The sequence below is a fragment of the Pituophis catenifer genome, unplaced genomic scaffold, assembly GCF_029215685.1.
Source record: "Pituophis catenifer annectens isolate HBS135680 unplaced genomic scaffold, rPitCat1.0.hap2 SCAF_6, whole genome shotgun sequence".
Taxonomy (NCBI): domain Eukaryota; kingdom Metazoa; phylum Chordata; class Lepidosauria; order Squamata; family Colubridae; genus Pituophis; species Pituophis catenifer.
Genome location: NW_027256886.1, coordinates 95,496,486 through 95,514,537, shown reverse-complemented (window position 1 = coordinate 95,514,537; position 18,052 = coordinate 95,496,486). Strand labels below are relative to the sequence as shown.

The following is an 18,052-nucleotide window of genomic DNA, read 5'->3' as shown; positions in this document are numbered from 1 at the left end:
GAAAGATTGTCTGATTTTGTGGTGTGCAGCTGATGAATACATGCAAAGTACTGAAAGTTTAGGTTTAATGAATGAAAGGGATAAATGTGTGTCAGAAAGTATGATGTATGTTATATGTTATACTGAGTGCTGATAATAAAAGTACCAGACATGAGTTTGATGAAAAACTGCAATATTCTGAACAAATGCAATCCAGGGATAAAAAAATAGTCTGACAGATAAAATGAATGGATGCAAGAGAAAAAAATGAAAGATAAGAAAAATTGTTTAGGCCACTCAGGGACTAAAGAGTGATTGAGAATTGTGATGTTTTTGGTGAAAGGTTTCAGAAAAATGTCTGCTTGTTTCAAATATGTGACCGAACATAAATATATTTATAAAGTTGTATGGCAAAGAAATGCATGTAAATCTAAAACTATTATTGATGAAAGAGAAAAATAGTAAAGGACAAAAGAATCAGTGACTCTGAATGTGGGATAGATATTTATTTGATAGTATCAGCAGTGGTCTTGGGAAAAATAGACTTAGAAAAAAAAAGAAAATGAAAGAAATGACAGTGAAAGAACAACAATAAAATGGATGGATTAATCTCCTAATACTAGATAGTGGATGTAAGGAAAGAAGATGCGGAAACTCTTTTGAACAGTCGGATAGGAATGTTACAGAGTGGCATAGTGTGTGTGTGTGTGTGTGTGTGTGTGTGTGTGTGTGTGTGTGTGTGTGTCAGAAGGAGAGGGGGAGAAACGGACAGAGACAGACAATGCTTGAAGGAATGAGATTTACATGGGAAAGAGGTACAGAGGTATAAATAGAGGAGTGTTAAATTATGGATTTGATATACATATTGGGTGACAATTTGAGTTATTTCATGTTTAAATGCATCGATGGGATGCATCTATGCCTAATGACTGAAAGAATAGCATTATACTTCTATAAAGGGAAAAGTAGCAAAAGTGAATGAAATAATTACAGAAGGACAAAAACTAACTATAAATTAAATCTGAGAAGGACAATGAAACTTTCTGCTGGGCAGAGGGCATGCAGATCAATTTGTTGCTTCCCAACAGATGACTGAAAAACGTACTTATGTGAGAAAGGAAATTAATCAAGGAATATGACATTAATTTACTTGTGTTAACGGGTATGTGTTAATGTGTCCCTGTGAGTGTGTGTTCATTAATGGACTTTTACTGACTGAATAATAAAGCTTTATTATTTGCTAATAGATAAAAGATGAGATGTGAGATAAAGAGATTTTTGGATGAAAGCTCCCTTCCAGTCCTACGATTCTATGTAAATGTAGTGGCAGAGATGTGTTGATTGAGAACATGAATGTATACAGATGATGCCAAATTGCTTACCAAAAATAAGGTAAATAAATTGGTAAATATTAAATTGTATGATGCAACATGGGATATGGATCCAAAAATTAATATTGCAGATCAAGATATTATTTTTTCTCCTTTAGCAGGAAAAACAGAGCAAACTATTACAAGTTTTAAATGCGTTCTGAATTCTGTATCTTGCCAATAGGTGCAAAGGATAATAGGAAGGTAGTAAGTAATGTCTGGTTTGTTGGAAGGAAGGAATGTTAAGTGAAAGAAGTATGAAGTCTATTTCTGCTCACTTTGCTATTTGAGAATAAAACCGGCAACATTATAAGAAACAAAAAGCTGAGCCATATTGAGTGGAATGAGAACTTCAGGAATGCAGGTGATGAAACAGGAATGAGAATGAATGAGTACAAAACTTGGTGCGTAAAAGGGGGAAAGAAATACGGTATGTAGAAGTGGAGGGGTACTGTAGAGAAAATGAATGAGGACTGAATTCACAACAAATATATGAAGGAAAGGTAAATTGATGGAGGGGAATGCTCAGACACCAGGTACGAGAAAAAGTTTAGATCACATGTGTGTACACGCATAAATGCGTGCAAATACACATACATATTATGTTTATATACTTGTCTGCATTGATTTTGGGTGCAGTAATTAAAATGTATATTGCCAACTTTGATAATCACAAAATGTGGAATCGCAAGTCACTGTCCCTTTTAAGAATATACCTTCAGTTTTCTTCTGGCATTGAACTTTCTCAAGCATTCCACAGTCTCCTGTCTGTGCATCATAGAAGCGACTGTTGATCGTTGCTGGAAAAAAGCAAGGAGAAAGCTGGCATTTAGGTCACTATCTCAGTTTATTTAATTACTAGATTTCTATTCCTCTAAGCGTTCAAGATAGCTTATTCGTCAATCTCTCTTCCTGTTATTCCGCTGCCTGCAACTGGCCCACATTCAGTGTTTCCATCAATGAAGAGAGTCTTGAACTTACGTCCCTGCCAGTCTGAGTCCAACCACTTAACCACTGGCTCTCAGTCTCAATCTCTCCCCCTCTAGATGCCGTCCGTGTAGTTCTTTCACTTCAACGTTAACCTGGTTGGTTCCCATTTCCAAGCTTCTAAAGTTACTATGAGAAGGAAAGCTGAAAATACTTACACAGACCCATGGGTGCTTAAGTGCCTGATCTGCTGTGATGCGCTTTGCAGGGTTTATCGTCAGCATCTGGTTGATTAAATTCTTTGCTTCTGGGGTCACAGTATCCCACTCTGGAGAAGGAAACTAAGAGGAAAGATAACAGAGGCTGGGTTTTTTTAAATCAGTTTATGTATTCCTGTAGTTGTTTCTGCTTTTATTCCATACTGAATCACTGCAAGTGAGTGGCTTTTCAGGGACTCACATTATGGATCAAAGCAGAAAAATATAGGTTCGTGATAGCAAACCTATGGCACACGTGCCACAGGTGGCATGCAGAGCCCTCTCTGAGGACACACATGCCACAGGTGGCATGCCACCTGAAGACACACATGCCACAGGTGGCATGCAGAGCCCTCTCTGAGGACACACGAGCCTTTGCCCCAGGTCAGCTATGCCGCGCATGCGCGTGCGCCTCCCACCAGCCAGCTGGTTTTCGGGTCTCTGCCACACATGTGTGGGGGGTGGGGTGCATGCGGGAGACGCGTGCACATGCACGGGGGCACAAGCGGGGTCACATGTATGTGTATGCATGGGGGCGTGCACGGGGTTGCAGGGGCATGCAGGGGACGCATGTGCAGGGGTGGGGCGCATGTGGGGAAGGTCAGACATGCATGTGGGGGGGCGCATGGGGGTGTCGCACGTACATTGCATTATTAATTGGTTTATTAATTGGTTACAAGAATAGGTAACAAGAATAGAAATAGTTGTCTTTAAAAGGATGTTCAGCCACTAATAGATTTTAATGCTTCAGAAATTACTGAACTAGTATTATTCAGGCAAAATAAACCCCTTTATAATTTTATGAATGAGCAACTTCTGACACAGTCCCTCTTCCTTATCTCCTATGCCCAACAATGTATTTTGCAGCATGAATGCATCAAAACCAGACAATTAACCGCAGAGTTAATTATATAATTTATATATGAATAAAATGTATATATAAACGTATAAAGAATTATCTTACATCATAGGCCCCTGCCTTGATCTGCTGATACAGTTTATGCTGATCTTCATCCCAAAATGGAGGATATCCAACAAGTAATATATACAGAATAACTCCTAGGAGAGAATAAAAAAAATACAGTTACCCTAAAAGGCAAATGCACTTTTGAGTCAATCCATGGCGACTATCACCTTTTATGCTGCTGCCCATTGTCACAAGGAATCTATCTTCTATGTTCAAGACTTCATTCCAACTTCTATGCAGGAACATACCTTTCCCTCTCTGCCATACCATCATCTCTCAAGTTAACATAAAGATTTGTACATGGAAAAATCTGAGAATGCTAGCAGCATCCTTAGCCATCATGTACTGTATGTTAATACATTTATTTGAGGTCTTCCATGGGTCTGAATGCCAGAACCTGAGAGAGACAATATGTTTGCTCTCAGCAGTGAGGGAATCTTTTATAAGCCAACCAAACTCCTTTTTTAATCACATTTCAAATGTTCAATTTAACCACTTTATTGATATTAGAAAATTTCAAACCAGCAAACTTGGTGTGTATTACCTTCCACTTTGGATTTAAGTAATTTTACTGTATATTTAATATATGATTGGCAAAAAGCAAAAAAATAATAATCTTGATTTAAGAAAGTTTAAAATGAATTTGGATACCTGAGAGATTTGAAATGGTTATCTTTGTAGTAAGTTTTGAAAAAAACAAGTATGTAATTAAATAATATACTTGTGGGAAATGACTGAAACAGAACATTTAAGGAACTGAGGCTTAATGAAGATTGTAAGAGGAACTAAAGGATCAGGCAGAAAAGAGTTAAAATAGCTATAACTTTCTTTTCTTTAATTTTTTTTGAAACATGGACTGAATATTAATAACAAATGTATTAAAAAGGATACAGATTTTAATGGACAAACTTTTGCAAGGTGACGAAAAAATATTTTAAAAACCTTTTACCTGACATAGACATGATAGAATTTGAAGGCATGGGAGGCAACAAAATTGAGATGACCAAGATGGAATTACAAAAGACAAATCAAGAAAACTATCTGGGCATGGAACAGCTGCAACAAGACATCCTGGACAATGCATCTTTATGGGATTTATAGAATAGGCTGGTAAAAGCTTTGAAGACTCATTTTAAATGCCAAAAGGTGATGAAAGATCAAATCCTGCAATACCACAAGGATGATTTAAAGGTCAAGATTGTGTAGAGCAAAAAGAAGGACTATTTGACCAGGGATAAACTATTTGCTGGATACTTCTGGTAACTCAGTTCAGTTTTTGCTGACTAGGTTTGAAAAGATGGATTGTGTGTAGATAAAAGTTAAGTTATGGGAAGAAGAGGGTTTTTTTATTTGTAACTTTAAAAGAGGATAGATAGTACTTTAAAAGAAGTATATTAGATTATGCTTGATTGGTGTGTTGAAGGTTGAAGGCCACCTTTGTTGCATTTTTCCTTTTCTCTACTTTTTGGTCTTTTTTTTCCTGCACCTTCTGAACTTTTATTTTTATTCTTTCTTCTGTTCTGAAACATCATACTCTCCCTGAGGTGAGATTAACTTCCACTCTCCTGATTCTTCTGAAAGAGCCTGAAGACCTGATTCTGCCAGTTGCCTTGGGGCCCCAGTTGGGGAGGGGAGGGGAGAGTATCATGGTGGAGGTACTTGATCAACTAACAGCAGCTCCCACCTCCCCTCTACCATACGTTCTGGTCATTTCCTCCACATTTTCTGGTTTTAGTTATAATTTGTATTTTATTATGATTTAATTGTGATTTTACACATTTGTATATATATTTATGGTTTTATTTTGATGTTGTAAGCCACCTAGAGTCACCTTGCAGCAAATAAATTTAATAAATAAATAAACAAAAAGTTTAGTCTATACTGGTTTTTTACTATGTTTATTAAAAACCTCAATAAATTGTTTTTAAAAATTGATAAGTCCTGTTCCTTGTGTGCAAAGGACCACCCCAGCAAGTTGATAAAACATTTTATTTTGAATAAAATAAAATGTAAACAAAAGAAATATAGCAAGGTTAGACTTTTCCTGATCTATTCCTTTAAGATAATGGATGACGAAGGACATTTTTAATTGCTTGCTCATTTGCTCCACTCATCAGACTTTATACAAATTAAGTGTACGTACTTTCTAAGTGGAAGTCTGTACCAGTTACAGGTTGTAACAAAGCATCAGAAATGCATTAATAAATCAAAACCAGGTTTATTAGTCTAGCAAGCAGAGAACAATGTTCCCATTCATGCAGTAAATGTTCTGGTTTTTTACAATGAAGAGAGTATCTCAATGAGAAGTTTAAAAGTACCATTCATCTCAGACATGAATGAACAGACCAATCTGGACCCTTTCCATTCTAAATCAGTTTGGGGTAAAAATGGACAACAAACCAGTCTTTTTCCACCCCAACTAATACAAGTTTTTCTTTCAAACTTCTGTTGAAGAGAGTTAAAGGTCTAAATACTCTTAATGGAACAGCAGATAATTACAGGCTATATAAAGAAAAAGTGTTAAGTTACAAAAGTGCTGTTCCACTAGTTCCCTGGGAATTTTCATGAGCCAATTTTCTGTTAAAAGAAGAAAAACAGATACAAATGTCTGAAAATTGAGAAGCCTCATTAATAATCTAAATGCTAAAATAAAAGAGAGCTCTGCAAAATATACTGTGATCAAAAGAAAAGTTGGATTACTCTGAGAGCTTTGCAGCCAAATGTTGGTTAAAAGAAAGAGATGTGTTGAATGTTTACAAGACAGAACATGGTCATTTCACAATCCCTACATCCCCGGCTTCCTTTCACTATAAGATCTGTCAGTCCAGATTCTACATTTCCATCACACAGGACAGAATGGAATCTGTCTGTGTCCATTAAGGTTCTGTGTTATTTAGGTCTATTTTCAGGAAACCAATAACTTTCCAAATAATGAGGATGAACATCCTATGTAGCTGATAGCACTAAGCCAACCTTGGTTTCTAAAGAACAGACAGCAGTTGGATTAAGAGTATAGAGCTGCCTTTTCAATTTAATTGAGGACCATTGCAGTCACGGGTTCATAGACTATTTTCAATCTCTGCAAATTGTCAGATACCTTGAGTCAGCTTGCTCCCACTTTAAAGCAACTAAATCCCACAACCCAAACAACTAGGATCAAAAGTTAGAGGATCTTACCACATGCCCATATATCCACTGGCTTTCCATAAGGATCTTTTCTTAAGACCTCAGGAGAGAGGTAACCCGGAGTACCTGCAAATCCTGTCAAAGTACAATGCAGCACTTCAGAATAAAGCTACTAATTTCACAGATTACTAGAAAATACGTCTTCTGACACGGAGTGCGGGGGACGTGTTAGAGCGTACCCCATGAATAATTCATGGAAAAGCATCCCAGACTAGGCGATTTTGGACTAGCATAGGGTGTCAATCAAATCAATTTCCCTCCCAGTCCAGCCATAGGGAAGATAATCATAGAATGCCATGATTGATTCAGCTTCGATTAACAGATGGAATCTAATGCTGTGGCCAAATGTTAGTTAATATTTTAATCTTACTTATACATTGTATTTATATCCCGTGTTTCCCCTGGGACATATCCAGGGGTCTCCTTTACTTTATTTGCTTTTCATTCATATATTTACATGACTTATAGCCCACTCCAATCAGCCAACTTTGAGCAATATACACCTGCCCAATACATATTTGATGCAATGCAATGCAAATCAAGCTTTTAACTTAGTGGAGCGGCCAGGTTTTCACTAATTTTCTAAAGGCCAGGAAGGAGGGATCAGTTCAAAAGCTGGAGGTATGGTGATGGGGAAATGAGATGATGACTTAGAAGTCAAGCATTCATGGCCCTTGAAGTCTCTGGCCAGTCTGATCAGCAGGACATGTAAAGATCCAATCCTACTAAATTTTATTAGGCAGGCAGATGTTGCAGATACACAGGTCTTGAAATATCTAAGATTTTCAAGGTGACAACCAGCACCTTGAATTGCACCCAGAGGTCAACTAGCAGCCAGTCTAGAATAGATGTATTACATGGGTTTCACATGGTGCACCCACAGCTACTACGTTCTAGAGCAGTTGTAGCATCTGAATGTTCTTTGAAGGCAGTCCATCTCCTCCCAGACTCCTCCACAGGCTGCACTTGACAAAATCAATGCCAATTCTGAACCCACCATCTCAATCAAGTTTCATCCATTATCTCACCAGACAATCAAGGGCCCCTTGCTCTAAAATCTCCCATCCAGCCCCATTCTCACCAGGAGCTATCAGAAGGAATTCAGCCATTCCCTCCCCACCCTTCCCAAAAATCACATTTCCAGTGTCCCCCTCTCTTCCTCCTCAAACTGCACCAGCTTCATTACATCTTGGAGTATCCAACTCAGTTCTACAATGCAAAGCTTTAAAGGTAAGTGTTCTTGGAGGAGGGCATGCTTAGATTTCCCCATTGAAGGAAGCAGAAAGCTGCACAGGAGTCTGCTTCTCACTGACTGAGCCTATGGCAACCCCAGCAAATATGTCCAGATGCAGCAAAAAATCTTTACCCAGGTATCCACTGCCAAAGATCTTTTATTGGGCCAGACACTGTCCAAAGCAGCAAAAAAATTATCTGCAATATGAACTGTTCCTCGGCATTTGGAAAATGGCTTCGGCTCTCATGGATATGCCAGCTGCAGCAACCACAGGCCTCAAGCCCTGCAAGTCTGTCCATCTCACTTTTTAATATTGTATATTTGACTTTATTTCAGGCTTGTCTCAATGAAAAAACTAGTAGAATGAAAGCTGAGGAATCTCATGTCCCAGAATTTTGCATGTTAAACCAAGGATGAACAAATGTCCCTGCTACAGAGTTGAGTGGAATGAAGCAAGGGCTGCAATATGTAAGTGAGCAGACAAAATGGAGCTTGGGCAAATATCATGCATGCAAAGAGAACCATCCCCGTTTTGGAGGAGAATTGGGAGCTGTTCTTTAAGTGACAAGTTGCAACCCTCATTTTAAATAAAGAAGAAATTTAATTTGATGAAGCATAAATACTTCTGAAACACTTACCAAACCATGCCTGCTGTTCTCCTTGTACTTCAATTGCAAGTCCGAAGTCAGCCAGTTTGACAGCAGCGCTCTTGCACTTACTGGCAAGGAGCAAGTTCTCAGGCTAAGTAAGAGAACCCAGAGAGACAAGACAACAGAAAGACCTGAAGTGAATATCTTAAAACCACTGCCCTCTTTTTAAAGTTCACAGCATCACAATCTAGCCTTCTTTTAAAAATCCAGATTCTTACCTGCATCATTAACAAACTTTAGGTGGTGGCAATGGAAGGGATGGGCTAAAATTCATCTTCACAACAGTGCACTGCAGCTTGTCAAACTCTTTCCCAGACAAGCATTTCTTATGCACCAATGTGAACAGTAGGTGGCACTAATTCTGCATGGCCTTCAGATTTCCTTGTGACATATGCACTATTGGAAGTAATTCTGAAGGCAGCAGAATAAGCAAGATGAACTTTGCATAAATTTCCCAGGCTACATACATCCATTCATTTAACTGCACAAAAACTTCAGTTATGTTTGCTTGCACAGAAATTCCAATTTTGTTCCAAGAAAAGCTAAAATTATTCCAATTATGCATCGGAATAATGCATCCTGCTAATTGTGTGGTGGAATAACCAAATTCATCCCCTCAAAGCCTCCCAAGTCTACCTGGCACAGCATTAAGGCCCAGGAAATTATCTTTCATATATTTATTATATTTGTACTCTATGCCCAACATAAAACCCTTGTTTAATGCTGTCATGCACGAACAGTTCTAATGCTGGCTGCTGAACAGGAAGTTCAAGCTGAAAAACAACGCAACCAACTTCAGTTTTTAAATTCTACTGATTCCATGTTCGTTCTGTTGACAGCTTTGGTTGATAAGAAGGTGGCGGTTTTGCTCTCTCCCCATTCTTCTCTTCTAAGCTAAGAGTCCCCTCCTTTTGCCCCCAGAATAGCCCTCTGCAGATATCAGAGGAATTGGAAGCAGAAGTCTAAAAAAAACTACTGCCACAGAGAATTTTACTTCTAAAGCATGGGATTTTGTAGCATGAGTGCACGTTGAGAACAAGCAGATGAAGATGTCAAGCATCCACAAGGCCTTGCACCCAGCCCCTTATTTGCACCATGCAAACCAGTAGTTCTAGAACTAAAAAGTTCATCTGAGTATAAAAGTATAAAACAGGTGACACTGGATATTTATCACCATGGTCTTAGGTCTAAAAGTGGATCATAATCCTCACATACATCTGACTTTTTTGCCTTTATGTTTCTGTAAATGTCAGCTATCTGCCTCTGCCATTTTTATTGCTAGTGTGTGGAGAGATTCCTTCACAGCTGCTTATTGTTTTTACCATTCTAAAAAAATATCATCTTGGCCACTCCATTTATCATGTCCAATGCTAGAATCATAGGACAGAATCCTGGGGATCCTTACAGATTTTTGAAAATCTAAATAGATGACTAGTGGCTCACCCTTATCCACGTGTTTATTAATACCCTCAAAAACCTCTAATAGTTGTCACTGTTGTTTTAAACAGGACCTTCCCTTATTGAAGTCATCCTGGGTATCTTGAGCAAGGCCTGTCTCTCTAAATTTTTGATAATTTTATCTTTAATAGCAGTTTCCACTGTGGAGTCATTTGTGCTCTCTAAACTTGTTTGTTTTCTTGCAGATATTTCATTACTTGGCTAAGTAACATCTTCAATGCTAGAAGGGAATGGGGTTTGATTTGTTTGTATAGTTTTGCCCTGTCTGTTTTTTGTGGAGTTGTTTTCTCCTCGGTAAATCCTTGATTAGGGTATTGTTTACTACTTCTTTGTCTGCTGATGCTCCTGATGTTAATCCCTGCTTATCTGGATGTTGATTGCTGGTAAGGAAGTATTACGTTCTATTTTCTTTATAGCTTTTTATTGTCTCTTTTGAATGAAGTGTAAATATGATTTAGCTGTATGTTCCTACTGATGGTTAATTTGTCAGAATGCCAAGTTTCTAGGAATTTCCTAACATTTTTGGATTTACTGTAGCTTTGTCTACTGTGCTCATGGTTTCCATGTTGAAACTATGGTTAAGTCTGTCCTCTCCAAGTAAGGAGTTTTCATCGTAACTTCTGACTGTTCAGAATGCATTCACTGGATGCATTCTGTTAGTCTTCTGCCTGCCTGTCCTATACAGTGACAGTTACAGTTCTTACACTGCATGTTTTTCTCTTGAGCTATTGGGTTTTTTGGTTTACATAAGATTTGGAGAGTTTTCATTGGTATGTGCGCCATGGTAATGCCATGTTGTTGTAACAGTCCGTTGGTTGTTTCTGTGATGTTTTTGACATATGGTCATGGTACCTTTTTCATAGCTTGTGTTGATTGTGTTGCAGTAGGCTGAGTGGTCAGGTGTTTTCCCATAAAGTTTTTTTTTTTAATTGAATTTATATACCGCCCTACTCCCGAAGGACTCAGGGCGGTGAACAGCCATAGAATAAAACATATAAATACAAAATTTAAAATAAAATAAAACGAATTAAATAATTTGGCTGAACAAATTTAAAAACCCCAATAATTTAAAACCAAATTTAAAATTTCCATTTAAAAAGGGGAAAGACTTAGGTCAGGCCAGCTTGGTGAAATAAGAAAGTCTTGAGCGTGCGACGGAAGGTACGCAGATCCGGGATCCTCCGTATCTCCGGGGGGAGCTCGTTCCAGATAGTAGGTGCCCCCACAGAGAAGGCTCTCCCCCTGGGGGCCGCCAGTCGACATTGTTTGGCCGACGGCACCTGGAGGAGCCCCTCTCTATGGGAGCGTACTGGTCGGTGGGAGGCTATTGGTGGTAGCAGGCGGTCCCGTAAATAACCAGGTCCTAAGCCATGGAGCGCTCTAAAGGTGATAACCAAAACATTGAAGCGCACTCGGAAGACCACCGGGAGCTAGTGCAGCTCGCTCAGGAGAGGTGTTACATGGGAGTGCCACGTCGCTCCTGTCACCACCCGCGCGGCTGCACTCTGCGCCAGTTGGAGCCTCCAAGTGCTCCTCAAGGGGAGCCCCATATAGAGAGTGTTACAATAGTCCAGACGGGAGGTGACGAGGGCATGAGTGACCGTGCATAAGGAGTTCCAATCTAGAAAGGGACGCAACTGGCAGATCAGGCGAACCTGATGAAAAATCCTCCCGGTCACGGCCGTCAAGTGCTCTTCTAAAGACAGCTGTGAATCCAGGAGGACACCCAAGTTGCGAGTCCTTTCCGTGGGGGCCAATGATTCGCCCCCAATAGTCAGCAATGACACCAGCTGACTATAGTTGTGTTTCCATTTTAATGGAAAGTTGTGTTTCCATTTTAATGGAAGATGTGGTACATGCTGTCTCTTTCTTTTTTCTGGTGTCCTGGGTTGCTGCATTGTGTCTGAATAATGTTCTTGCACAGCTTCTCCTGTAGGAGGTTGGTTGTTTTTGGTAATGGAGCACTTGGTTAGTGTGGGTGTCTTTTTGATAGACTTGTGTTTCTAATTTGCTGTCATCTCTTCTGCTGCTGAGGATATCCAGGAAGGGTAGTGTGTTGATTTCCTCTTCCCTTGTGAATTTTATTCCTTTAAAGATGTGGTTGATTTCATCTGTCTAGTTGTTCCTTTTTTATTATAACGAAGGTGTGATCTACATAACAGATCCATACATTTGGTTGCACGCATGGAAGCGCTATGTTTTCTGCATTATATTATAGTTTCTAGGAATCCTGGCAGTGGTGATCCCAACTACCTGTATTTGAGTTGGGTGGCTACATAAATTTGTTTAGTAAATACTTAAATAAAAATAATTAGGCCATGTTGTGTTGTGCAGTTGCTATGGATTCTGTTGCTAGTTCTGGGTCTATAGATGTAAAGAATGTTATAACATTGAATTAAACTATAATCTCATCTTCTTTTATTATTAGGTCTTTGGTGCTCTGGTGGCACTATAGTGACAACCGATAGAATATTAACTTCCCTCTGTAAACAGTCCAAGCTGTTTTGTAAGTTCTTTAACTATGTTGTGTGTTGGGGTCCCTGGTAATGATACAAATGGACAAAGAGATATGTTGGGCTTGTGTATTTTGGTGCATCCATAAAAGTGTGGGAGGGTAGGTCTCCTGCTTTTCATCTGCTACTATTTGTCTTTTATGATTTGACCTGCCTTGGTTAGATTGTTAAGAATACTCTTGATCAGGCTGTCTAGTTTCCCTATTGGGTTGGCGTTTATTAGGGTGTAGGTTTTGCTGTCTGCCAGTAATTATTTGTTGTTTTGCATGTATTGACATCCGTCCATAATAACTATGGTTTGCTTTGTCTGCTGGGAGGATGATAATGCTTTAGTCCTTCTTTAGGTTTTTGCTCTGTCTTCTGGTTTCCACTGTTTTCCTGGAACAGATGTTAAACTGATAGGTCTTTAATTTCCTGGATCTCCCTGTGAACCCTTCTTAAAAATTGGAATTAAGATGATACCTTCCGGTCTTCAACTACAAAGGCTGAATGTAGAGACCGGCTGCATATTTTAGTTAGAAAGTCCACAATCTCAGCTTTAAACTGCTACTTGGATGAGTGGATGCCATCAGGGTGAAATGATTTGTTGAAATGGTATGTTTGTCAGTAAGGCCTAGGATGTGGCAGTTTATAACCTGAACTGAGTCCAGGAAAGATTATCTGAAGCCAGGTAGAATCGATTCAGAAAAAGCACAGGGTAAGAACATTTTTAAGAATAAGTGTTGTTATGTCCTGAAGCTCAGAATAAATGGTACAGCACAGTGCTGTGTTCCTAATAGAGCAGCTCTGTCATCATTGGCATGGAGATCCCAATAAAACAAAACTAGAAAAAGAAGTCATCCTCCTGCAATCCCAGCTAAGGCAGTATTTACTGAAGGAAGGATCATTCCTGAAAACACTTCTGGCTGGAATCTATTACACTGGCTGACTAAGTTATCACAGGATTAAACAAACAACTTTTGTGTAAGTAATCCTTGCAAGGGGCTGCACCTAGCCAACTCCCTCTGAGTCAGCATTTTAATGCAAGGCAATGAAGGGATTCTAAGGTTGTATGTAAACAATAGGAAAAAAACCAAACCCTGTCCTGGAAGAAAGCAATCTCATAAATTCTCAATCTTTTTTTTTTTTTTTACTACCATGTAAGATCCATCTCCGCTAAAGGAACCCTTTGAATCATGGAATGAAAAGGTTTGATGGGATCCTGAAGTATCTATAATCCAATCCCTTGCTCAGCACAGGCATCCCTAACTATAGCATACTTGACAAATGACCATCTAGTTTCTACTGAAATATCTCCAGCAAAAAAAGCTTTACTAGCTCCAAGGCTGTCTATTCTATTGTTGGATAGTTGATTAGGTTTTTTTTCTTGATGGAAATATAAATCTCTGGTTTCTTGATCTGTATTCTAGAACAACTCTGAACAATTGTGTTTCATCTTCTGAATGACACCCTTCAAATACTTGAACAGAGCTACCGTGTCCTCATGCAGACTAAAAATGCCCATGCCTTCAAACAGTTTATCTACATCCCTTAGTCATTTTCCTTTGACTACCTACAATCTGTCAATAAATTGATGCCCAAAACTGGGCATCATGCTCATGCCCAACACAAAATATAGAAAGGAATTATGACTTATCCTGAACATGACATTGTATTTCTGCTAAAGCAACTATGACTGCCTTTTGATAGTAGCAGCATCAAGTCAATTGTTTGGAATTGCAGGGAACAAAAGAGATAGTGGTGAGCCTTCTGATTTATGGGATTTCCATTCTAATGTAAAACCATGGATAATAATTGATTAACTAATAATACCAAGCATCCTCTTTCTCCTATAGTGTATCTGTATGTAATGTATCTGTATTTGTTCCTCCTTCTCTTCACTTGGTTGAGGCAGAAGTTACCAGCATCAGTCCAGATGCAAAGTTTCACTGGTTTACTTGTAGCAGCTGGTCTTCTTCAAGTATCATGCTTAGCTAGAGAATGAGGGAAACAACCTACTTGGGTTACATAGATCATGCTGGCTTCTTAGTGGAGGGGCTTTTCAATTGCACTCATGGAAACCACTGCTGTTCAGTAGCAAACTGTGAGCAGTTTGTGGGCAGCAGCAGCAACCAGAAGTCTCTCTACTTGATCACAAAAGAGTTGCAAGGACCATGTGCACCATATGGCAGAAGCAGGGTAATTTCCTCTCTCAGGAGGTTGCTCCAAAGAAGGTGGCCAGGTACTGCAAGGACACTATATGATGCCTCATGAACAAGCTCACCCAGTGAGGAGGAGGATACAGGCATCAAATGCAAATCAAAATCATGCAGATGACCTCATTTTTAAAGAAATGTATATTACAAATGCACAAAAGCCCTTCTGTCATTTTGTCATATGTACAGTAATAAAAAACTGAAAACAGATAAAGAACTTTATGACTATTTTGAAGCATGCTCTCTAATGATCAAACATGCCAACGTGAAATTGCTGTTAACAAGGGCCACCGGTATTTCTATAGGTATTAGTTTCCCCATCAAAGCATAAAAGTATCTTAAACCTTTTTAGGAAACCTCGCTGCACCATGGAACTACATGAGGTAGGAAAAAGTCTGGACAGTATTTTAACTGATTCTGCAGCATTTCTGGATCCATTTTTCCTTCCAACTAGTGTCCACTGGCTTTCCTCCCAGATCTCTTGTCAAGATTTATCTTTACTATTTTAAAATCCTTTGAATTATTACACTACATGAATAGTCAGACCCACAGTATAACATCTTACGGGCATAATGAATGCAAGGAAAATATGCTCTAACATGTATTTTTTAAAAAAATAGAATTAGGACTGGCAAAACAGGAGTCAAGATAAAGCTCACCCATACGCCTTCTTGCAGCTGAATTAGGTTCTCTAAAAGATAGTTATGATTTGCTACAAGCAGAAAGCTTACTTTTCATCTCCCTCAACTACAGTACAATATCAATTGGAGATACTAAAGTTTTTGCGAATTGTGTAGCATTTGAAAGGACCAGGGTATTTAAAGATGATTAAGCCAAAGACTGCAGCGGAGAAGCAAACCAATTTTATACTGTCCTAGACCCACCTGTGCAACTATCTTGATTTCATTTAACTGTAGCCTCCATGCAAGTCTAATTTTCACTGGAGCCATGTATTACCTTTAAATCCCTATGTACAATATCATGTTGATGAATATGATTGACGCTCTCCAAAATCTGATGAATACAGTGGCTGCAAAACAAACAAAGCCGAAAAGAAACACAATTTATTGATTTATTTCTTGAATATATAAACATTTTTCTAGTAAGACTCCCAAGGCAAAATTATTATGCAATATCAGCAGATATGCTTTTAATCAGGAACTGCAGATTAAAGTTTTAACAATATATAAAATACCACAAGCAAATATGAGCTATTCTGTGCAGAATATGTTAACTCCCAGCACTTTCTGCAGTTCAGCTCTGAGTGCTGAGAAGTGCTTGGAAGCTTGACCCAGAAACTTCTTCCCCTGAAGAAGTTATCGTGAAAGAGATTTTTCAAGAATCCCTAAAAGAGAGACCTTCAAACTTGGCAGCTTTAAGACTCGTAGCTATGCTGGCTGGAGAATTCTGGGAGTTGAAGTCCACAAGTCTTAAAGCTGCCAAGTTTGAAGTCCTCTGCCCTAAAATCTGGCAGACAAGACCCAATTCCATTAGCCAGTATTTACTATAACCTCTTTGCTAGCCTGGCTGAAACTGAGGATTCCCTCACCTCCTTCATATTGGGAAATTGCCAGTGGAAAGTTTAAGTAGCAGTGCACGGAAGCACATTACAAGCATATCTGCACAAAAGGACTGGAGTCTTTGAAAGTACAGAGCCTGCTTAACTTGCATTTTTACTTCCCTTGTTTCAGCTTTCAAACTCCATGTTTTCCAGCAAAACAAAAAACTCTCCCTGTCCCTCTCCCTTTGAACGAGTGGTGTAACGTGTTATCAACACCTATTGTATTAGTTCAACATTACACCCATACAGTGCCTGCACAAAGCACCACACACAAAACCTGCAAATGTTCATTAAGCTCATTTCCAGGCACTTATAATGAAACTAACATAACAACTGGCAGAAGCAATTTATTGCAAAGAAGGAAGTAACTAATTTTGCACTGTAACAGTTCTTATAGCATAAAACAGGGACATTTACCTGGATTATGCCACTCCATGGTAATAGTCGCCCTACCATGGGGTGAGTCCCATAGTAATTCACTCTTAAAGTGTTTTGAAGTGCACAATCTGTTCAAATTTTATAACAAATGATATAATAAATGCAACAATGGAGAAGCTAACTGAGTGGACCTCGGAAGTACCATTGGATGTAGGCTACCCAGATGGAGATGTGGGAACCAACTTGCACAATAAGAACCATTTGCATTAACTGGAGGGATAGATAGTTGCTCTGGGAAACAGCAAGGCATCTCAACACATCCCCAGCAGGCCCACGCCAAAGGTGCTGGCAAGATGAACTATTCTGGCAGGCTCTGCAACCATGTCCAATCCCAGTACAAGAAGTAGGGTGGAGAACAAGAATCAGACACACATTGTACAACTAGAACAGAGCCAAATACTTAGGAAGGCCTTTCAGGCCAAAAATGGCAAAAGCGAGTGAATTCCACTCTCGCTTCCTTGTAAGTAGTTCTCTGCAGCAAGGGCCAAAGCAAACAATGACAAGGGAAATGTAGCCAAGTCAAGAATCAGCTAGATATATATGTTCTAGATATACATGTTTTATTTATTTATTTATTTATTTATTTATTTATTTATTTATTTATTTATTTATTTATTTATTTATTTATTTTTAAATTTATATACCGCCCTTCTCCCTGAGGACTCAGGGCGGTGTACAGCCAGAATTAAAAAACATAAAATACAAATATTAAAAAACAATTAAAATATATATAAATTGGCCCAAAATTAAAAATACAAACCAATTAAAACATTTAAAATTTCTTCTTAAGCCAGCCCGGCTTGCTGGAAAAAGTGGGTTTTAAGGGCACGGCGGAAGGCACTAAGGTCTTGGATCCTCCTTATCTCTGGGGGCAACTGATTCCAGAGGGTAGGTGCCCCCACAGAGAAGGCCCTCCCCCTGGGGGACACGAGCCTACATTGATTGGCTGATGGCACCCTGAGGAGGCCCTCTCTATGGGAGCGCATGGGATGATGGGAGGTCGTCAGTAGCAGCAGGCAGTCTCAAAGATAGCTAGGCCCTATGCCATGGAGCGCTTTAAAGGTGATAACCAACACCTTGAAGTGCACCCGGAAGACCACTGGGAGCCAGTGCAGCTCGCGCAGAAGCGGTGTTACATGGGAGCGCCATGTTGCTCCTGTCACTACCCGCGCTGCTGCATTCTGGACCAGTTGGAGCCTCCGGGTGCTCTTCAAGGAGAGCCCCATGTAGAGAGCGTTGCAGTAGTCAAGGCGAGAGGTGACGAGGGCATGAGTGACTGTGCACAGGGAATCCCGATCAAGAAAGGGCCGCAACTGG

General features: G+C 39.4%; 1 protein-coding gene across 14 annotated transcripts in view; it reads right to left on the bottom strand.

Annotated features, from left to right (window-relative positions):
• CAMK2G (calcium/calmodulin dependent protein kinase II gamma) overlaps positions 1-18,052 on the bottom strand; it is a 219,639-nt gene that overhangs the window by 59,964 nt on the left and 141,623 nt on the right. For all 14 annotated transcript variants that reach the window (XM_070945159.1, XM_070945160.1, XM_070945161.1 and 11 more), the window contains exons 6-11: positions 15,694-15,766; positions 8,559-8,661; positions 6,678-6,761; positions 3,498-3,592; positions 2,495-2,617; positions 2,066-2,149 (exon numbers count right to left, since the gene is read on the bottom strand). In XM_070945159.1, coding sequence (XP_070801260.1) covers positions 2,066-2,149; positions 2,495-2,617; positions 3,498-3,592; positions 6,678-6,761; positions 8,559-8,661; positions 15,694-15,766 — 562 coding nt within the window. The remainder of the gene's footprint in view (positions 1-2,065; positions 2,150-2,494; positions 2,618-3,497; positions 3,593-6,677; positions 6,762-8,558; positions 8,662-15,693; positions 15,767-18,052) is intronic.